At 38.0% G+C, this 24199-nt stretch overlaps 1 protein-coding gene across 2 annotated transcripts in view; it reads left to right on the top strand.

Moving 5' to 3' along the window:
• Nucleotides 1–24199, top strand: part of rab28 (RAB28, member RAS oncogene family) — a 125476-nt gene that overhangs the window by 32647 nt on the left and 68630 nt on the right. For both annotated transcript variants that reach the window (XM_059988887.1, XM_059988888.1), the window contains exon 4: nt 4433–4562. In XM_059988887.1, the coding sequence (XP_059844870.1) occupies nt 4433–4562 (130 nt within the window). The remainder of the gene's footprint in view (nt 1–4432; nt 4563–24199) is intronic.

Genomic DNA, 24199 nt, shown 5'->3' with positions numbered 1-24199 from the left:
AATCTGATCCTTCAGGTTTGCTTGAATCTCACAGGTCTAAAAAAAATGGAAATTTACTGTTGCAAATAGTGGGTAAAATTGTTTCCAAAGCCTCCTGGGAGGAAACAATTCTATGATTGAAATATCAACCTAATGAAAGGTGTATTTCCATTAATACTCTGTTTTTGTTCTCAGTCCACTGTACAGTATCAGTAAATAATATTAGATGATTTCTTAGATTAGGTTAAGAAGAAATAATCTCCGATAACAATTAATTAGTATAATTTTCTAAATCTGATAAAATAATTTTGGCATCTAGACCCTTGCTCTAAGGGAATTACAGTTAATATTGCAAAGTTGAAGTTACTCACTGTCGGCTTCCCAAACCTGAAGTCCAAGGATCCTTTGCCTAATAGTATTCATCTGTGGCATAAAAATGGTTGGGAACCTTTGCACTACAATAACCCTTTTGATTCTACATCTTTCCATGTTTTGCCAGCTTGACAGTTATAATATGATGTTTTTATCTGCAATTTGAGAAGGATAAGGGTAGATCGGAGGTTTCAGTGTTGCAGTTGAACAAAGGAGACTATGGAGCCATGAGGGAGGAGCTGGCCAAAGTTCAATGGACGGATATCCTAGCAGAAAAGACAGTGGAACAGCGATGGCAGGTATTCTTGGGAATAACGCACAAGGTGCAAAATCAGTTCATCCCCCGGAGAAGGAAGGATTCAAAGGGGGGAAAGGGGCCACAGTGGTTGACAAAGGAAGTCAGAGATTGCATAGCATTAAAAAAAAGTAAGTATGACAGAGCTAAGGTGAGTGGGAAGACAGGTGATTGGGAAATTTTTAAGGAACAATGGAACTTAACTAAAAAGCTAATACGGGGAGAAAAAATGAGGTACGAACGCAAGCTAGCCAGGAATATAAAGGAGGATAGCAAAAGGTTTTTTAGGTATGTGAAGAGAAAGAAGATAGTTAAGAACAATGTTGGGCCCTTGAAGAATGAATTGGGTGAAATTGTTATGGGAAACAGAGGAATGGCAGAACAATATATTAAGTACTTTAGATCTGTCTTCACTAGGGAAAACACAAGCAATCTCCCAGATGTATGGATGGGCCAAGGACATAGGGTAACAGAGGAAATGAAACAGATTGACATTAGGAAGGAAACGGTGATGAATAGACTGATGGGACTGAAGGCTGACAAATCCCCAGGTCCAGATGGTCTGCATCATAGGGTACTAAAGGAGGTGGTTATGGAAATTGCAGATGCATTAGTAATCATTTTCCAATGTTCCTTAGATTCAGGTTCAGTTCCTGCGGATTGGAGAATGGCTAATGTTATCCCACTTTTTAAGAAAGGAGGGAGAGAGAAAACAGAGAACTATTGTTCTGTCAGCCTAACATCAGTAGTGGGGAAGATGCTAGAGTCCATTATTAAAGATGAAATAGTGGCATATCTAGATAGCAGTGATAGGATTGGGCCGAGCCAACATGGATTTACCAAGGGCAAATCATGCTTGACCAATCTATTGGAGTTTTTCGAGGATATAACCAGGAAGTTAGACAGGGGAGATCCAGTGGATGTATTGTACCTCGATTTTCAGAAGGCATTTGATAAGGTCCCACATAGGAGATTGGTGGGTAAAATCAGAGCTCATGGCATTGGGGGGAAGATATTGACATGGATAGAAAACTGGTTGGCAGATAGAAAGCAAAGGGTAGCGGTGAATGGGTGTTTCTCGGAATGGCAGGTGGTGACTAGTGGGGTGCCACAGGGCTTGGTATTGGGACCACAGCTGTTTATGATTTACATCAGCGATTTAGATGAAGGCATTGAGAACAACATCAGCAAGTTTGCTGATGATACTAAGCTGGGTGGCAGTGTGACATGTGATGAGGATGTTAGGAGAATTCAGGGTTACTTGGATAGGCTGGGTGAGTGGGCAGATACTTGGCAGATGACGTTTAATGTGAATAAGTGTGAGGTTATCCACTTTGGGAGTAAGAACAGGAAGGCAGATTATTATCTGAACGGTGTAGAGTTAGGTAAGGGAGAAATACAAAGAGATCTAGGAGTCCTTGTTCATCAGTCACTGAAGGTGAATGAGCAAGTGCAGCAGGCAGTGAAGAAGGCTAATAGAATGTTGGCCTTTATTACAAAGGGAATTGAGTACAAGAGCAAGGAAATCCTTTTGCATTTGTACAGGGCCCTGGTGAGACCACACCTGGAGTATTGTGTACAGTTTTGGTCTCCAGGGTTAAGGAAGGACATCCTGGCTGTAGAGGAAGTGCAGCGTAGATTCACAAGGTTAATTCCTGGGATGTCCGGACTGTCTTACGCAGAGAAGTTAGAGAGACTGGGCTTGTATACGCTGGAATTAAGGAGATTGAGAGGGGATCTGATTGCAACATATAAGATTATTAAGGGATTGGACAAGATAGAAGCAGGAAATATGTTCCAGATGCTGGGAGAGTCCAGTACCAGAGGGCATGGTTTAAGAATAAGGGGTAGGTCATTTAGGACAGAGTTAAGGAAAAACTTCTCCCAGAGAGTTGTGGGGGTGTGGAATGCACTGTCTCATAAGTCAGTGGAGGCCAATTCTCTGGATGCTTTCAAGAAGGAGCTAGATAGGTATCTTATGGATAGGGGAATCAAGGGATATGGGGACAAGGCAGGAACCCGGGTATTGATAGTAGATGATCAGCCAGGATCTCAGAATGGCGGTCCAGGCTCGAAGGGCCGAATGGTCTACTTCTGCACCTATTGTCTATTGTTCCCCTAGCTCCCATTAGCTATTGGGAGGCCTGTAGTATAGCTCAATCATTAGTGATTGCACCTTTCTTATCTTATGTTCCACCTATACGGCTTTGCTAGCTGAACCCTCCAAGTTAACCTCTCTTGACAATTTCCTGACTTTCTCCATAATTAGGAATACAACTCTCCCACCTTTTTACATTTTACAATTTACACCATTTTATATATTTTTTCATTCTTTATTGTAAAGTCTGAAGCATCTACACTCTGTTTGAGCTGCCAGTCCTGCTTCTCTCTCAAGCAATTCTGTGCAATGAACACAGTATTATTGTTCTGCATACTAATCTGGACATTAAGCTCATCAGCCTTACTTGCAGTACTCCTTGTATTAAAATAAATACACATCAGTTCATAGCCAGGGATGTCAGTCTGTTAGTCTGTTTGTGGTAACTTATTTTTTATTCTTTCTACTTCTCTCTGTATACTTGTAATGCTACAGTGACACTGTATCAATAAAGTATCTATCTATCTATCTATCTATCTATCTATCTATCATCATCATTTTTAATGCATTTATCCTGGCCCTCCTTGCTTTTCTCATAAGACCTTTAACTTATTCTGCTGACTTACAGCTCTGGTTCCCAACTTCCTAACACACTTGTTTAACCCCTCCCAAGTAGCATTAACAAACCTCCCTGCAAGAATATTGGTGACCTTCTTTATGGTCCCACCTTTCTTGAAAGAGATATCAGCGATTCAGCTTTCCTATATAACTCATTAGCCTTATGTTCAAACATACAGTTTTCCTATTTCTGAACTCGCTAATATTTGGCATAGGGAGTAATCAAGAGATTACAATGTAGCGGTTCTACTTTTGATTTATGAATTTATGAGCTAACTCCCAAAATTCTCTATGTAAGATTGCTCATCTCTCTTACTATGTCATTGGTAACAAAATGGACTGCTCACCCATCAGGAAGGCAACACACTATCCTGAAGTCTCGCTCAAAACTACCAGTAAAGCCTGTCCATGCTGCAGCCACAGAATTCCCAGTACTATCAGTTGCTGAGACTTTGACCTTCCCTGCTGTATGACAGAGCCGATTGTGGTGTCACTGCTCGGGCTACTGCTGTTGCTCTCCCCTGAGAACCCATCCCCTAAGCGGGTCCAAAGTGGTATGCTTGTTGGAAAGGGGAGTAGCCACAGAGTCCTCCTGCACTACCTTCCTGCCGCTCATGGTGTTCACCCATCTACCTGGCTGATCTGACCACTACGTTGAAATTCTGTCTCCTTCCTGCTCTACAGTGAGTCCACTTTACACTCCATAGAATCGATGACATGTGAAAGGAGTTGATGTGCTTATTGCTAATGTAGTATTTAAGTTCACTTGACATTTCACAGCATGATGAGAAAACCACTCCAGTGACTGCCATTTCTGCCCCTCAGGTTACTCAATGACGTTTTGAAAAGTAAAGACTTTATCTTGACTCATCTTTTCAATCTTAGTCTCCTTGTCAATGTGTCTGCACTTTGACAACAAGCAGAGTATTTTGACTTAAAAACAGTCCTTCTCAAGAGCTAGGGGAACAGATATGTGAGCAGATCATGCTGTGATGTTAAACCAAATCAACCGAGATGTTTTGTTGTTGAAATGAATAATAAACTATTTATTTGTCTTCACTCTCCTGTAGGGTATCTTACTGGTATATGATATCACAAATTACCAGAGTTTCGAAAACCTTGAAGATTGGTATGCCGTAGTGAAGAAAGTAAACGATGAGTGTGAGCAACAACCTATGGTTGCACTGGTTGGAAATAAAAGTGAGTAACTTGTCAATTTTGTGGCATATCTTAATTGTATATAAATATTATATATTTCAAGAAAGAAATTTCAGTTTGGGATCACATGGGTAATTTTTAATGTCTTTATTTAAATAAAATTAACAGTTTGAAAAGGTAAACTCATTTTGCATGCTCATTCAAGAGAGGAAACTATCATCAGCTTTCCTTCCAACGTAATTTGCCTTACTTCCCATTAAAGCAAAGGAAGCAGGCAGTATTCTTTCTTAATATTGTCACTGTCCTAGATCAATATTGTTCAGTGGCTTACAACTGTAAGCCGAATCTGATACTGTGTTTTGGTGCTTGGTCTACATATTAATGGTCCAGTTAATGAAATAGTCAACAAAGGGGGTTATTTTGTTTACTTCCACTTTCTAGTACTTGATCTTAAACCTTTTGCTTATGGCTCTTCAAGTGCTCGATCCATGTACTTTGAAATTAGTGTAGGTCTGTGCTTTGAGCAGTGATTTTTGGGCATCCACCTTATTGGTGAAGACATTTTTCATTGACTCACTTTGATACTTCTACCCATTATCTCATATCTGTTTACATTTACTGTCCTCTTGTTATGGCAAATGCATTTTACTTGTTCGCACTGTCATAAATTTTATCACAATAAGATTGTACCTCAGCCTACTTTAATCCAAATAGTAACCTTCAACGTAGTTTGTCTCCTTTGAAATACAACTTATCAGCTGTGGCAACATAATTGTAAAGTACTTCTGCATTGTCTCTCGTATATGATGATCAGAATTATTCACAATACTCAGTTGTTATACACTTCTTCAGCATGACCTGCTTGCATTTGTATCCTTTGCCTCTGTTAATATGTTTGCCACACTACAAGATGCCTTTGTTCTTCTCCAATTCCTACAATTTTTCTCATATTTCCTTGCCTGAATTAACTTACAGTTCTAAGTTTGGATTCCATTTCCCACTTTTTTTTTATTGCTAGCCATTCCAGCAATCTGTAACATGTTTTTTGCATTATCAGTCTCATTGCCTGTCGCTTTTGTTATCCTTGACAAACTAATCAATTGTGACTCCTGTATACAAATTGGAATCACTTATATTTGTCACAAAGGAACAAGAGGCCTCTACTGATCTACTTTAAGCTCTTTACATATAAATCTCCAATGACAAAACTGTCAGTGACCAGTATCCTCTATTTTCTCCATATGAGCAAAATTTTAACCCAGCTGCTACTTTCCCTTGGATCCACTGGCATTTTTCAGTTTTGATTAATCTGCCATGTGGGATATTGTCAAAGACTTTTCTCAAATCCACATACACTACGAAAGGAAGACTATAATATGCCTCTTCAAATTATTTTGCTTTACCCAAATGTATTTAATCATCTTTAAATGTTTCTAAGTGTTTTATTTTTTAAAAATGTCTTTTACTAATTCATCATTTTCAAAATATTTACATTAACATTTATATGTTTTAAATGATTCTTAATGCCGGAGGCATTTAAAATCTATTAAACCTAGTATGACTTTTGGCATCAGCAAAACCTCCTACCAGATTGTACAGCTTTGGAAGCTTCTCTGGTGTATTTTTGGGGGGGAGGTGTCCAGCTGTACAGCTCAAAGCTTTGTTACTATTCATTTCATTGTGCTGGACTGCATAGTGCTGGTGAGATAGGCATTCTACATCTGAATAAGGTTGGAGTGGACAAGGGATGGCCACAGGTGCCAGCAGCAGCAAGGGGGATATGGCCAGCCTAATTGGGTATTTGATGTTGAGACTATCATGAGGAGATCCAACCAATTCAAATCGTATTTTTACTCCACAATGTTTTCTAACAGAGGTCTTAGATTGCTATGAAGAGCAAGAATCATAGGCATTTTAGCACACCCTGTTCTTTGAATTTGAATTGGTCCCTTAACAATATTATTTTATTTTTAAAAAAATCATATTTAAACTTCATTTTTGTGACTATTTGTTTTGACATATCATTGATTCTTATGGTTTGTTTGCAAACTTTAATTCAGCTTTCCAATAATTTGCATGCACCTCAAGCTCTGGACCTTGCTGCTTTGCTTGAAGGTTTACTTGCCAGCTGGATAACAGCAGAAAAGGCAGGTCTTTACACATCCAATAATATAGCAAGAATGTATAAATATTCAATTGGAACTAAGCTTCCCAAGCAACATTGACTGGATTGCAATAATATATAGAATGGTTGTGGCTTTGGCACTCCAGGTAAATGTGCTTGTTTTATGATTCCTGAATTTTTGAAGGAAATAAACAAATGGTAATCAGATTTATCTCGTTAGTAAAAAGGAAAGCATTAAATGGAGAAGCGCAATCATCAAACTGTCTGTTTTTGGTGTATGTTTACAAAGAAAGCAGGAATTGCAATATAACTGCTAAGTAGATCAAATCTGAAGATAAAATTAGTTGGAGTGATGTGACTTGAATAAAGGGAACTTGCACCTTGGAGAGCTTTCCAAATCGTCTAGGTTGATTGGCCTCTTAGATGTGTAGTAAATAACAAGATGTGGTGTAAGTTAATTGAGTTCAATTTATCAGAGACTGTGCAAATACTGCACTTTGATTTAGTCAAGCTGCAATTGTAACTTTCATTATTACATGAAGAAAGCCTTCATGAACAGGCAACAGTACAGACGAAGAACAAATGTTTCACTTTGCTGCACTTAAGCAATATTGTATCAGATGTAGATCCTGTAAAATCTAAGGAAAGTGTCATATAAGCCAGAAAATGAGGGAAACACATTGTTGGAGCTATGATTTGTTTCTCATTAAACTTCCAAATGTGTTTTGGACTGCTCTGTAGGATCTGAGGCAGGCAGAACACAGGTAATTTTGTTTTGTCATAAACCATATGTGAACTAACTTTAAGCTCAATTTAAAGATTGTTTAAAGATTCCCATATCAAACAAATTTCGGATTTAAAATAACAATAGTTTGGATCCCTTAACTAAAAAACTTGTATTTGAATACATTTTGTCGGAAGGGAAGGAACACTCCTGTTTTTTTGTTCTCTTCAATCACTTGACAAGAGTACCTCCAGTAAATTAATTGAAGGAAATTATTAACACCAGAGAACTGCTTTTTTCATATTGCAATGGAAGCATTTGCAGGTGTTTAGAACTACTGCCATTGTGCTACTTGTAAAACATTCACACCTTATGTTTGTAATTTAAGTGAAACTGTCATTTTGCATTTCAAAGTTGTGGGATGATAGTGTGAGTAATAAATCAGTGAATACAAAATAAGGAACCTTTTCACTGGGACCTTATTTTGTCTCAGTTGAGCATGTCTCATCTTAGGCTGCTTTAAGGATGGAGAGAAATATCCTTATTCCTCCTTCCCTAAGCTGATACATGTAAAAAGGAACCTTCTGTTGTGGATATTCCTCTCCAACCCTAAGCTGAGACTACCCCCCCCCCCCCCCCCACAATTATATAACAAAAATTAGATTGAATCTACAGCACTGAAGCAAGGCACTTGGTATATGCTAGCTTTATGTTTCACTCAAGCATTCTTCTGTCCTTGTACATCAGAATTAGAATAACTCTCTATTCCTTTCTCCATCACCTTTTTAAAAAAAAACCATGGGAAAGATATGAAGGTAAGCCAGACAATCGTATCAAAAATCAAAAATGATGCCAAAAGTTTTTATAGATATATAGAGAGTAAAAGAGAGCCAAGAGTAGATATTGGACCACTGGAAAGTAATGCTGGAGAGGTAGTAATGGGGGACTTAGGAAATGGCAAATGAACTAAATCAGTGATTTGCATCACTGTGGAAGACACAAGTAATATGCCAGAAGTTTGAGAGTAGTCAAGGGGGCAGAGGGGTTAGTACAGTTGCTATTACTAGTGAGATGGTGCTTGGGAAACTGCAGGGTCTGAAGGTAGATAAGTCACCTGGACCTGATTGACTATACCCCTGGTTCTAAAAGAGGTAGCTGAAGTGATTGTGAAGGCATTAGTGATGATCTTTCAAGAATCAATGGAGTCATGGTTCTGGAGGAATAAAAAATTGCAACTGTCACTCTGCTCTTTAAGAAGGGAGGAAGGCAGAAGAAAGGAAATTATAGGCCAGTTAGCCTGATTTCAGTGGTTGGAACAACGTTGGAGTCCATTATTAAGAATGAGGTTTTATGATACTTGGAGGCACATGACAAAATAGGCTAAAGTCAAACATGAGGAAATCTGCAGATGCTGGAAATTCAAACAACACACACAAAATGCTGGTGGAACAGAGCAGGCCAGGCAGCATCTATAAGGAGAAGCACTGTCGACGTTTCGGGCCAAGACCCTTCGTCAAGGACTAAGTGTCCTGACGAAGGGACTCGGCCCGAAATGTCGACAGTGCTTCTCCTTATAGATGCTGCCTGGCCTGCTGTGTTCCACCAGCATTTTGTGTGCGTAGGCTAAAGTCAGCATGGTTTCCTTAAAGAAAATATTGCCTGCCAAATCTGTTGGAATTCTTTGAAGAAATAATAAACAGGATTGACAATGGAGAATGGTGGATGTTGTGTAGTTGGATTTTTTAGAAAGAATTTGACAAGGTGCCACATCTGAGGCTGCTAAACAAGGTAAAAGCCCAAATTATTACAGGGAAAGTATTAGCATGGATAAAATATTGGCTGATTGGCAGGAAGCGAAGAGTGGAAATAAAGGTATCCTTTTCGAATTGGCTGCCGGTGATTAGTGTTGTTCCACTGGTGTCTATGTTGGGACCGCTTCTTCTTATGTTGTTTGTTAATGATTTGGATGAAGTATTGTTGAGGAATCCGAGAGGCTGCAGAAGGACTTAGTCAGATTAGGAGAATGGGCAAGGTGGCAGATGGAATACAGTGTTGGGAAGTGTGTGGTCATGCACTTTGGTAGAAGGAGTAAAAACATAGACTATGTTCTCAATGGGGAGAAAATCTGAGGTACAAATAGATTTGGGAGTCGTCATCCAGGATTCTCCAAAGGTTGATTTGCAGGTTGAATCCGTGGTGAGATGGCAATTGCAATGTTAGCATTAATTTCAAGAGGATGTGCTGAAAACGGAGAGGGTTCAGAGGATGATCACGAGAATGATTCTGGGAACAAAATGGTTGTCATATGAGCAGTGATTGAAGACTCTGGGCCGGTACTCGCTGGAATTTAGAAGAATGATGGGGGGGCGCGGGGGGGGGGGGTGGAATCTCATTGAAACCTATTGAATGTCGAAAGGCCTAGAATTAGTGGATGTGAATTGGAGGTTTCCTTTGGTGGAGTCTAGGACCAGAGGGCACAGCCTCAAAATAGAGGGGTATCTATTTAGAGCAGAAATGAGGAGGCATTTCTTTGAACCTGTGGAATTTGTTGCCACAGGCGATGGTGAAGGTCAGGTCACTGGTTGCATTTAAGGTGGAGGTCGATAGGTTCTTGATTAGTCAGGACACGAAAGGTTATAGGGATAAGGCAAGTGAATAGAATTGAGCGGGAAATGATCAGTCATGATGAAATGGTGGAACAGACTTGATGGGCCAAGTGGCCTAATTCTGCTCCTATGTCTTATAGTCTTATGTAGTTAACTGCACTTCTCGCCCTCCCCCACCCCCCACACCACAAGTAAATCTGTACTTAGGTTTAACTAATTTCTGTGGTACTGAGTTCCACGTTTTCATCACTGTAAAATTAAAAGCTTTATCTGATTTCTTTGGATGCTTATCATGTATTCATAGTCATTGAATTTATTATTTCATATAAACAGAAACACCTTTTCTATTTGCTCCATTAAAATCTTTCATTATTTTAACAACTGATAATTCATAATAATGAATCAACCCTTGATTAAAGCAAAATGGAGACCCAACTTGTTTATTCTGTTGTGGATATTTTATTACATTTGTATTAATACCCAAATCATCTTTCTTTTTGTACTCTCTCTAGTGTCTTTTGTAATGATAGTGTCCTTTGTAAGCGCAACTGTATGCTTTACAGCTAAGAATAGTTTTACCAGTACCTAAAACGTTAAGCATAACCCTTCCAGTTTTGAATTGGTTCACTTTAGAAATAAACCCAAATTTGCAGAATGCATTTTCCAAACTTGGGTAAATACAGTTTTACGTATTTTCCATTTGTACTCTGCATCAAGTTCTGTCACTTTATTTTCCAAGTTGCATTCTGAATTTGTCAAATTTGGCTCTCCTCTGAGATCAACTTCCCAGCTTTTACTTCACTCCTCCCCTTATCCTGGTTTCACGTATCACCTACAACCTTGTACTACTTCCTACCCTCACTGTACCTTCTTACTCTGACTTTTCAGCTCTTTTTTTCCCAGTCCTGATGAAGGGCCTCAACCTGAAATATTCACTGTTTACTCTTTTCCCTCGATGTTGCCAGGCCTGCTGAGTTTCTCCAGCAATTTGTATGTATTATCTTTAATTTTGCGTCGTTTGAATTCAATAATTTGGGCAGCTGGAGTGTCCAAGGTATAGGGCATCATCAGCTCTAAAAGCAAATCACAAGCAATCAGAAAGGACTTGTACTACGTTGAGCCGTGATGTTCAGCTGGAAACTGGTTTCCCAATATAAGAGTGCATCCATGGGCTCACTTCAGCTATGGTTAGTCTTAGAGGACATAGCACTGGTGAGAATTGTGCACATAGTTCATAGTTCACAAAATTGGGGTGGCATGTCAATATATTGGTTAGCACAATGCTTTTCAGTACTAGCAACCTGTTCTTGCTGCTGTCTGTAAGGAGCTTGTACGTTATCCCCGTGACTGTGGTTTTCCTCTCACCGTTCAAGGACGTACCAGTTGGTAGGTTAATTGGTCATTGTAAATTGTTTCAGAAAGTCCTATTCTGTGCAGTATCTCCATAAATAAAAAATAAAAATTTACAACACTGGAGCAAATTGTTTAGCCCAATCAATCTACACCAGCCTTTGCTCTCAGTTTAACCCTCTTCTTGTGTTTCCCCGAGTAAGTCGATTAACATAGTCTTCTCTTCCCTTCATCACATGATTATCCAGCCTCTCCTTGTATCCATTTATATTATTGGCCTATGAATTCCCCAAATTATTTTGTCACTTTGGATAAAGAAGTTTTATCTGAATCCCCTTTTGAATTTCTTGCTGGTTTTGTTACAGTGACGGTCTCCAGTCTTTCTTCACTAATGGAGATATTTCCTCTATAAATGCTCTATCAGAATCTTATTTTAAAGACCTTTATTATTTCATAATTAGCTTTCTTTTCTCATCATAATACAGACTTATTCATTCCCTCTTTCCTAATATGCCCTCACATTTCTGGTAGATCTTTGTTAACCTCTGTCCTCTTTTAATATCTCTATATTCTTATTATGAATAGGTGAACATAACTGAGCTGTTTATCTCAAGTATTACCTCTGTGCCTATTTTGGTGATGCTGACAAGTGGGAGCCTTTTAGGATTTCTAAGCACTTAGTCTCAGATCAGGTACAAAAGAAGTAGATACAGAGTAAGACTGATCTTCTGCTCCAGCAATGTATTTTAATTTTAATTGCACTGATTTGTAGACAAAGGAGACTGTTCATACTGGATTCTGGATAACTCCTCCCCCTTCCCATTCCAATATTCTATATACCGTGAATTCTGGTGTATAAGCCGAGAATTTGGCCCTAAATTTTGGTCCTAAAATATACAGAGGGTGCCAACTTTGGAAAAACAAATACATGGAAGACAGGTCGCATTTATTGGCTGTTTTTGAGTCAAATTTGTTCCACTGTTGTTGCATGAATTCTTTGAATGATTTGTTTAAACTCACATCTAGTGGCTGGAGCACAGAGATCAAACCACCGGGGATGACTGCAATATCCGTATTTTCAGCTTTTAATGCTGCTTTTATCTCACCTGACAAGTGTGCTTTGAACACGTCCCAGACAAATAGTGACTTTTCTTTCCCGAAACCTTCGGGACATCGACGCTACGCCTCTTTAACCCACTTCAAGCAGCCGGCTTCATCCATCCAGCAGTGTTCTTGAACGTAAACAACAACACCCCACGGGAATTTTCTGAGCAATCTTTGGTTTTTGTCTCAACACAAGATCACGTCCATTCATAAATTGGGTGCACCAACTTTGCGTAGCTTTGAAATTTTTGCTGATCTCACGGTGTTTCTCGGCCCATTTCAATGCTTGAACTCGAATCATTTCTCTGGTAACAATGTATCCGGACGATCACTGGTGATTCACCCACTCTAAAACATTTTCTTCCAGTTCTGGCCACTGGCATGTTTTCTCGCGGTTTGCACATTTCATCTTTGGCGTTTCCCTCAGCGTGTCCTCTGCCTTTCTCCACTCTCTCACTTGTTTCTTGTTTTCACTAAACTTCTTAGCAGCTGCGGAATTATTCATTCCTTTAGCAAAATCAACAACCTTCAGCTTGAAGCCAGCATCATGTCGCATTCATTTTAATTTTTTGTACATGGTAGTCGCAAACTCAATACTGAGTAGATGTACTGATCCCGCCACCCCGTGTTATGTTTTAACGAGATTATGATGGGTGCTAAATGGTTTCACGGGGGTTACATTTCAGAGGATTCTTTACCATTGGAGACCTAATCCAAAATCTCCCTCCCTGATTTATTTATTAAGAATTTGCTTATAATGCTCTACAATGTGTAGGCCTGTTTTCTTAGCAGGTACTGGTTCACAAAATTTCCCGGTTCCAGATCTGGCAGAGCTGAGTATCGGCATGTGAGATTTTGTGATCTTTTCTGGTTAAATCAAAAACCTGTACAAAAGGAGTCAGCTTATACAAAGATAACATGAAAAAGGCACTTTTTTAACCTTGAAAATGGGGGGTCAGCTTATACTCCGGAATATACAGTACTGAGAATCTTTCCTCTTCCCTCTCATCCTTGAACTGTCAACTTGCATCTTTTGTCTCCACAGATGCTGTTTGACCTGCTGGATTCTTTCAGCATTCTGTTGCTTGCACCAATTTATATTGTCTATTTCAAACAGCAGTTAATTTTAGAACCTCAAAGTAACCTGTTGAGTTGCACATAAATGCAAAGTGGTGATCTGCAGGTAAACTCATAGAGTCATACAGCATGGGAACTGGCCCTTCGGCCTGTTTTCTCCATTTCGACTATGGTCCCACCATTAGTCTCATTTGTCTGCATTTGCCCCATAGTTCTCTAAACCAGAGTTCCTAACCTGGGGTCAGTGGATAGATTCCAGCTATCTGTGAACTTGGATGGGAAAAAAAATTACATATTTATTTTTCCTAACCTCTAACTGAAATTTTTTTTCAAACAAGAATGTAGGCAGCAAATCACAATAGTGTTGTCAGTACCTGTGACTTCATCACCAACAGAAATCACACATATTTTCATATCACTTTACAGCTATATAATATTCTAAAATATCATTCACAGCATGCTCATCACTGCTTCAAAATTATGGTAATTATTAGACCTGCCACTAGATTGAACATGATTGCAGTCTTTCCTGTCTGCAGATGCTCGTGCAATGTACAGGCTTGCACCATTTTGGACAGCCCTGCACCTAGTAGTTGTTCAGTTACTGAGCGGTAAAGTCATGTGATCTCACATATTTGACCTAGACATATGGAGTTCTCTCCATTATTCCTTATCTACAGTTGCTTGTTGATCAATGCATAGAAGGAGGTCAGCTATTTTTATTGTCTGTTAAAGTTTTGCAAAACTGGACAGTTCAAATGAGAATTTTTAACTCTCTATAAGGCTGTGTGGCCTTTTGTAATACCATATGACTCCGTATGCAACAATAGCCAAATTCCAGGAAGGACAGAACACCTGAGCTACTACCGTAATCCTTCTGCCTATCTAGCTATCTAAACGCCATCAAAAATGTTAAAACTTTGGATAAATTGTAAACCTATTTTAGTTTACTTACTTGGCATACAAATTTCTTGAATGTTGTATTCTTCATCAAAATACAGATAACTTATTTTTTACAGATGTATTAAATTACTGTTAAACCATACAAAAATATTGAGTTATCAATATTTAACTATCAATAGAATCAAGTGCTTTATTTTAGTTTCATTTATTTTATAGTGTTTACAAAGCCAATTTAAGTTGAAATGTCGAAGAAAAGGAAGTATGATGAAAAGTATGTATTACATGGTTACACTTACATTAATGGACGTGCTGGACACAAAAGTCAGTGCTTTTTGTGTGTGAAAATTCTTGTGAACGGAAGTATGAAGTCAGCAAAACTGAAAAAGCAGCTTGCATCTGTCTGTCCTGAAACTGCATCTGAAGATGCAGGTTTTTTCCTCATGCAAAGAAGGTCCAATTTGAAAAATTTGGGACACTTCCAAAATCTGGATTTGCCTTTTTTTCAAATACCTTTCCTTGAAGCATCCAGTAGAGTTGCATACCGGATTATTAAGCAAAAGAAGCCCCACACTATTTGAGAGACCTTAGTAAAGCCCTGTGCACTGAAAATGGTCAAGCCACTTTGTAGACTAGAACAGAGGGTAAAACTGGAAGCAGTTCTGTTATCAAATAATGAGATAGAGTTGTTATTTCTTTTAACATTTTGAAGCAGGTCATTGAGGAATTGACAGCCTCACAATTCCCATTCAGTATGCAACTGGATGAAACTACAGACATCTCTCACTGTAGTCAACTCCATGTTTTTGTTTGTTATGTGTATGCTGATGCCATCAAAGAATTCTTATTCTATAAGTCCCTTTTGGAAACCATAGAGACTGTCAACAATTTGGAAATGGTAAAACTTTTTTTTACCAATCAAAAGTTCGACTGGAAAGAAAAACTTCATACTCTTTGCACAGATGGAGCTCCTGCGATGCTTGGTAATTCTTCTGGTTTAGCTGCTTTAATGAAAAAGGAAGTTCCTCACGTATCACCACATCGTTTTTTTGGATAGATGTGCACTGGCAACAAAAACTCTTCCAACAACCCTGAAAGAAGTTTTACGAACAGACATAAAAGTCCTCAATTTTAGTAGAAGCAGATCTCTGAATAATTGCATTTTAAAGGACTTTGTCAAGAAGTGGGTGCAGAGTATGAAGTGCTTCTCTACCACACAGAAATTCATTAGCTTTCAGGAGGACAAATCTTGAAGAGCTTGATCGAAGTAAGGACAGAAAAAGAAAACCCACTCTTGCAACAGTTTGTAAAAAAGGATTGCATCTTTGGGTTGGTTTACCTGGTGAATATTTTTAACCATATGAATGAAACACATTTTTCAATTCAAGGTCCTGAAGTCACTGCTATGGATGTTGCTGAAAAATTACACGCATTTGTGGCTATGTTGCCGATATAGAAGAAGAGAGTAGAGGCCAACATCTTTGCAAACTTTCAAATGCTGGAGGAAGTGCTTTAGCAAGATGGAGTTGAGATACAAAATCCTCTGTCAATTTCTTTGAAGAGAGACATCTGCAAACACTTGGAAACACTTAAGAACTCGTTCAAAAGTTATTTCCATTTTAATGGTATTAAAGTTGAACCATGGTTCCCCAATCCTTTCCTTTCAAATACAAACTTTCTCGAAGATATTGAGCCAGCCAAAGATGAACTCATTGATCTTAGGACAAAAAACTTACTACATTTGTAGTTGAACTCAAAAAGCCTTGGAGAATGCTGGTATTCCTTGTGAGAAACCTGTCTTTGCTTTGTAAAGCAAACTATGGAAGCTTCAATTTGATTTGCAACAACATATCTTTGCAAATCAGTATTTTTAACACTTGTAACCATTAAAACAAAAAATCAAAATTGATTGGATGTTAAACATGACATGCATGTTGCTTTTTTCAAAGAGAGCCCCACAATTTAATGTGTTTTATTCAAGCTAAGCAATGATAGCCTTGACACTCAAATATTTTTTAAAAATAATATTTAATTTTAATGTGCCTATATTTAAAGTCTTGTTATTTAATGCTTACTAAAGAAGCACATACATTACTGTAACACAAATTTGTTCTTAAATATTTTGATAATTATATTTCAATATGATTGATTTCTTCTGTAATCCTATATATTATATTTTATATATTTAAATACATTATTCTGAGAGAGGTCCGTAGGCTTCGCCGGACTGCTAAAGGCGTCTATGGCATAAAAAGATTAAGAACCCCTACTTTAAACCCTTATCTACTGATCTACTTATTGTCATTACTTTTAAGTTTTGTTATCTTTTAAATGTCTTTCAAATGTTGTTATTCTTTTAGATTTTAAATGTCTTTTAGATGCTTGAAATTTGAAACAAACATTTTGAAATCGTCAGCTTCTGATGAAGTGCTAACTCTTTTACGCTCTCCACCTCTAGATTACTTCCAGAACTTTCTGTTTTATTTCATAATTTTGTGTGATTATTTTGTTCTCCTTTACTGTACTGGAAATGATATTAAGCAATCTTGAATCTTGTGCTATGAGCCTTTTCCCCCAATAGAAATGTACCAGAAAATTCTCCAACTCATCTAATGCAGTAATCAAAAATAAAATACTGCAGATTGGGCAGAAACCAAATTAATGTATTAAGTCAAGTCAATGTCCTTTCATCACATCATCATTTTGAAATATCAAATGCGTTTTTGTACACACAGATGCTGCCTGACTTGACTATTACTAGCATTTTGTATTATGATTTCATTTGATAGAGGACGTTTACATCTCGTGGTGAGATCCAATTTTACTTTGTGAATTTAGATTGGGTTTAATCTTGGATCATTATGCTTTCAGGATACGTTAGCCAGTAAACCCCACTTTATCCACTTAAAAATAACCTATTTTTTTTACCTGTGGCTGATAGAGTAGCCATTGCACAACAGATTGCAGATGCTTTAATCTAGACTAAGCATAAACTACTTGAGGAGCTCAGTAGGTTAGGCAACATCTGTGTTGATTCTGCTTAACCTGCAAAGTTCCTCCAGTAGTTCATTTTTAGCTTTTAGTGGTATCTGAATTACCTCAGTTAATTCTACTTTTCACAGAAGACTGAAACCAGGAAGAGGTAAGGAACGGCTGAGGTACTGTACAGTCAAGGATTATTATATAACAATTTGAATAAGTTTTTAAAAATGTCTTTGAAATTTTACTTTGAGGCAGAATATTGATAATTAGTGATGGCTGTTTTGGTAATTCCTGCTTTCCCAATATCACTTTCCTGTCTGCGACAAAAGCATTATCCATTCAAAAATGTGTATAGTTTACAATGGACAACAGCTTGTAATTTAAGTAACACAGCAATCATACTTCAGAGAAAGATGAGTAATAGTTTGTTCTGGATTCCAATTTTCTGTGTGAAGTATATAACTATCACCAAACTGAGATGCCTTTACTTAATTTGTGGCCTTTGACCCTTTAGTAATAGAATAACATATTTTCTGTATAGTGCACCATATTGTACAACAATCCACTCCATGTGTATGTAGCCCATCATTCTATTTACCATGAGCACTGCAACATAAAATCCATATTGAATATCAGCATCGGAATCAGATTCAATATCACCGGCATATGTCGTGAAATTTGTAAACATAATGGCAGCTGTACAATGAAATACATGATAAATAAATAAGGAGAACAAAAACCTTAGTTACATTAAGTATATATATGTTTCAAATGGTTAGATAAAATAAGTAGTGCAAAATAACAGAAATAAAAAAAATTAATGAGGTAGTGTTCAATGTCCATTTAGAAAACAGATGGCAGAGGGGAAGAAGCTGTTCCTGAATCGCTGACTGTGTGCCTTCAGGCTTCTGTATCTTTTTCCCAACAGTAACAGTGTGAAGAGGGCATGTCTTGGGTGATGGGGGTCCTTAATGATGCCTTTCTAAGGCACTGCTCCTTGGATACTACAGAGGCTGGTATCCATGACAGAGCTGATTAATGTTAAAAGTTTCGACAACTTATTTCAATCTTGTGCAGTAGGCCCTCCCCCCCCCCCCCCCACCATCCTCGTGCCAGATGTTGATACAGCCAGTCATAATGCTCTCCATGCTACATTTGTAGAAGCTTTCGAGTGTTTTAATTGACTAACTAAATCTCCTCTAACTCATAATGAAATCTAGCTGCTGTATTGCATTCTTTATAGCTGCATCAATATGTTGGGTCCAGGTTAGGTCTTCAGAGATATTGACACCCTAAAACTTGAATTTGCTGTCTTTCCACTTCTGATCCCTCTGTGAGGGTTGGTTTGTGTTCCCTGGTCTTACCCTTCCTGAAGTCCACAATCAGCTCTTTGGTCTTGCTGGCATTGAGTACAAGGTTGTTGCTGCGACACCACTCTGCTAACTGGTATCTCTCACTCCTTGTTACCCTTTCGTCACCATCTGAAATTCTGCCAGCAATTGATGTATCATCAGCAAATTTATAGATGCTGTTTGAACTACACCTAGCCACACAGTCATATCTCACAACTGTTTCAGATGTAAGTTTCTGTGGCCACATTTACGACAGAACTCTGTGAATATACTTTGAGTATTATGGGGATAAAGTGTAAAAAGTTGGAAGAGACATATGTGCAAAAAAGACTTAAAATTAAACTAAATAGTTCTATTACAGTATTTTACATTTAATACACACACACACATATATACATCCACACACTATGTTCTCAATATTTCTACGTCACAATGTATTGTTCAAATCTACATTGTAATGGAGACCTGAAAAGCAAATATTTTGTGGCAATTAGTTCAATCAATTGACATCCTGAAAAGGCTATTAGAACAGTTTATTGCATCATTTATTATATGAATAGAAAGAGCTATTTCATATCATGAAAAAGGAATTCTGCACAACTGTTTTACTTCACCAGATGCAAAACATTATTAATGCTTTCCAAAAGACTTTTGGATGAACTTGCATTTAGCTTCCTTATTTAGATTATAAGTATGATCAAGTGCATATTGCTTGTTTCCTTGTTTATATATGTTCACTGGTGCCTCGTGAAATAAGATCGCATTGTTTAAATAATAAATGGGCTTACCATGTTTTTATAAAAAAATAACAAGAAATAGTTTTATGTTAGGAAGAACCTCTTTATTATGTTGTTCCAATTTAGCTTCTAAAGTTGAATTGATGGTGTTTTTATATTGTATAATTATGTTTCTGGCCAAGCCTGCTGTGTTCAATTTTTTTCAGATGTGAATTATTATTTGTATTGTAATTCTTTACATTTGTCAAAGGTTATGTGGAATTATATGGTTTGTTTTAGTTATTCATGTTATCTTGAGGATTTGGCAAAGCTGGTAAGGCCAGCATTTATCTTTCATCCCTATTTTACCTTGATTAGGTCGTCGTAGACTGTCTTCTTCAACCCCTACAGACCTTCTGGGTGATGGTATATTCACATTGTTGTTGGGTAGGGAGTTCCAGGATTTTAGACCCAGCAATGATGTAGTAACGACAGTACTGACCCAAATTAGCATTATGTATGATTTGGAGGTGATCCTTAATGCAGTGGTGTTCCCAAGCACCTGCCGACCTTGGTGCAGAGGTTGTGGGTTTGAGAGGTGTTGTTAGAGTAGCCTGGATGAGTAATTGCAATGTATTTTGTAACTGGCAACAACTGAAACCCCTGTGTGCTGGTAGGGAATGAATATCAGAGTGGTGGATGGGATACAAATTAACTGGGCTGCTATACCCCGGACTGTGTTGCTGCACCCACTGAGATTAAAGGAAAATAGTCCATCATGCTGCTGACTTGTACCTTGATGGTAGAAAGGCTTTAGGGTATTAGGAGCCTCATAAAATCAGTCTCTATCCTGTTTTTTATCTGCTTAGTCCTGTTGAATTTCTGTTTAGTGGTTTTGTCAGTTTGTTTCCGGCAAGGCATTCAGTGATGGTGATATTCAATATTAAAGGTATGATTGAGACTTGTGATGGAGACTGTCATTGTCACTTCTGTGTGCAAATATTAGTTGTCATTACTTGCTCATGCCTGAACATTTTCTTGATCTTGTTGGATGTAGGTATAGGGTGGTTCATTTATCATTGCTCTGAAAAGAGGATCTGCAACTGTCAGAGAACCTCCCATAGGGTCTGATGAAACAACTGAAAGTGCTTGGGTCCAGGCCATTGTCCTGAAAAATTCTTGCAGTGAGGGATGGTTGACCTGCAAGTATCTTCATTTGTCTGAGGTATGGTCCTAAATATTGATACCCATTGACATCAGTCTTACCAGTGCTCAATGATGCTGCTCTTGATCAAATTCAGTTCTTTGCTCCAGTTTTGACAAAAGCTCTGGTTAGATCTTGAGCAGAGCAATTCTGGTGGTCCAAACTGGGCTTCAGAGAGCAGGTTATTGGATAAGTCTGGCCATAGTGTTAGATTTTGGGCACAGTACAGTGCTGATGCTGATAGTCCATCATTGCCTAGTTTTGACCTGTCAGATCTGTTCTATACTACACTGCAGCCAAGAGGATGTCTTAGTGTACTGGCAAAACTTCTTCTCCACTAAGACTGTGTAGTGATCCCTTCCAGCTTTTGTAAAAAGCTACATCAGTCTTGAGGTCAGGTTAGTTTATCTGTTGTGTTGGGTCATTCGTGAAGTATACAGACCTGGACTAACAGTTCTGATCTGCAGGGCAATGCTGGTGTTATCAATCAGAATTGATGGTGGACATTGAAATCCATTATCCATCGTGCATTCTGCACAATTTCTATTCTAGAGTTTCTTACAAGTGTTGTTCAACATGGGAAAACATTGATTCATCACTTGAGGAAGGGGATATAGGAAGTAATCAGGATGAGTTTTCTTTGCTCATGTTTAAGCTGATGGCATAATCCTTCATAAAACTGGAGTCGATGTGAAGGACACCTTTCACTTTCCCTCCACCTCTGATAGATTTCTGCTGCTAGTAGGATGGAATGTACCCAGGTATTGTAATGTGGGAGGCTAGATCCCTGTGCTATATGGTGCTGTGAATTTAACTATATGAGGGAAAACTCTCCCCATTTCGAAGTTAATTCTCTGCTATTTGTGAGGTGGAATTTCCAAGATGTTGCTGTGTTTGCTGCCAATAGGTTTATCTAATTTCTCCTTGAATATGATAGAAATGGTGCAACTGAGTGGGTTGTATGTCAGTTTTAAAGAGACCTTAATAACTGACTGAGATGGCTGTATAGTTGCTTATGGCCAGATCAGGAAAAGATGATTTCTTGAAGAAAATTAGTCAATCTGATCAGTTTACATGCAATTTGATAGTTTTTATGGTCATAATTACCAAAGTTGGTTGTTCAAATCCCAGATTATTAACTGATTTTTAATTGCAAAAGAGTTCAGGTGTCTAGATTGTTAAACCAAGCCTCTGTATTACTGGTGTGTAACTTCATCTCTGGAAAATTCAAAACAACTTAATCTAAAAATAAGAGCTTTGATACAGCAATATGATTTTTGATCTTTGTGATTCTCTTTTCTGAAATAATTATACATAAGTAGCTATAGATGAAGTTCAATCTATCTGTTGCTATAATTATTGGAAAGGGCTGAGAAATTAATATAATGTACTTTTAAGTTTTTAACAATTATAGCCAATGCTTTAAATTTAGTCATGATCTGATTAAAGGGTTGATATTATTTTTGATGCACCCTTTGGGATTGAAGTATGGCATTCATTATTACTATGTTTACCTGTGCAGTATATTACTCAGGACATTCTGTTTTCCCATTCAGTTAACCCTCTTTTAAAACTGTGTCAACTTCTGCTAATGTCACCCCAGTATGCACAGATCCCTAAGGCAAAACACTTAGCTTGGTTGGAGTTGTGTCAGATTTCTTTGCTTTTCCCACCATCTGATCTGAAACCAGACTCCTTAAGTGTCAAACCAACTTTCTCAACAGATTTATTGTAAACAGAAATTAACCCAGGTTGCATGGGAGCCATGTACTTTGTGATTTATGACTCTCAAGTGGGTTTTGGCTCTGGTTATCTGCTGCTTCTATGCAGGAGTATGAATTATCAGGCACCAGTGTACTTCAGATGGATGAATGATTTCTGCTGTTGAGACATGGAGATGTTAACCAGATCTACTCCCAAATAAAGACTAATAACACTGATTTTTAAACATTGTTCATGACAGATGGGAGTGAGGAGGAGAGTGGATAGACTCTAATTAAGAATGTTGACTGTATGTTCTCTTTAGCCGTGATTGATTAGTACAGGAGTGCTATCTCTACACAGGAAATGATGCAGTGATACATTGCTAGGTGAAAGGTTAAATCTTAAAGTATGTTTTAATTTGTGTGCCCTGCTGTTGGTAGTAATGCATCAGTTTCAGAATTTACAGTGACACTGTTTGGTAAAGCTGTTCCTATAGGGTTCAATTTATAAGCTTAATATAGTTACATACAGTTAATTTCTGCAATGATAAAATGTGATAACAGTAAGCACATTTATATTCATGCATTTATGTATTCAGTAACAAACTATGCCTTAATATGCCAGGGTAGTAAGTAGACCACTTTCAACTTTTGTTCATTATATAAGATTAAAAACAAATTATTTTAGATGTGAACAACGACATGATTTTACATACTTTAAATTTTGTATCTTTGAAGAATGCTTCTGATATTTTCTGAGTGCTTTTAGTTTAGTTTCCTAACATGTTCTGTGCTAAATTTCCTTGAAACAGATTTCAAAATTTTGCGAATGGGGACAGTAACATTATGTTGCTTTTTCCAGTGGTACTTTATGTGCTTATATCTGATTTTACGAAGCAAAATGTCCATTGGATATTCAGAGTTTAAACTGGCATCCATTGAAATTTTCCGGTTATAGTATCAGCTAAAAGCTGTTCTTCACTATTTCCATGAATCACTAAAACAGACTGAACCATTTTCAGACATCTTTGATACAAGCAACAATTGTTGTTGACCTAACCCCTGCGATTCTTGCTGCTATAAATTGGATAATATTCCTCCTGCAAAGAGAGTCAGAATCAGGTTTAATATCACTGACATACAGTATGTCATGAAATTTATTGTTTTGCAGTTAGTAAGTAGTGCAAAAAGAGAGGAAAAGAAAAGTGAGAAGTGTTTATGGGTTCACCGAAGGTGGAGGGGAAGAAGTTGTTTCCTCAGTGTTGAGTGCGTGTCTTCCTTCTTGATGGTAGCAATGAGAAAAGAGGGCATCTTTTGGGTGTTGGGATTCCTTAATGATGAATGCCGCCTTTTTGAGGCATCATCTTTTGAAGGTGCCTGGATGCTGGGGAGGCTAATGCCAAGATGGAGCTGACTAAGATTATAACTTTCTATAGCTTTTTCTAATCCTGTGCAGTGGCCACTCCATACCAGATGGTGATGCAACCAGGTAGAATGCTCTCCACGGTATATCTGTAGAAATTTGCAAGCATCTTTGGTGACATACCAAGTCACCTCAAACTCCAAATGAAATATAGCTGCTGTCGTGCCTTCATTTGGCATCAATATGTTGGAGCCAGGATAGATCTTCAGAGATGTTCGCATCCAGGAAATTGAAACTGCTCAGCCTTTCCACTGCTGATTTCTCAATGAGGACTGGTGTGTTTTACCTTGACTTACCCTTCCACAATCAGCTCCTTGATCTTACTGATGTTGAGTGCTAGGTTGGAGTTGCAACACCACTCAACCAGTGGATTGGTCTTGCTCCTGTATGCCTCCACGTCACTATCTGAAATT

The sequence above is a fragment of the Hypanus sabinus genome, chromosome 14, assembly GCF_030144855.1.
Source record: "Hypanus sabinus isolate sHypSab1 chromosome 14, sHypSab1.hap1, whole genome shotgun sequence".
NCBI classification, from domain to species: domain Eukaryota; kingdom Metazoa; phylum Chordata; class Chondrichthyes; order Myliobatiformes; family Dasyatidae; genus Hypanus; species Hypanus sabinus.
The sequence above is the reverse complement of the archived record's forward strand: the minus strand, read 5'-3'. Positions and strand labels throughout refer to the sequence as shown.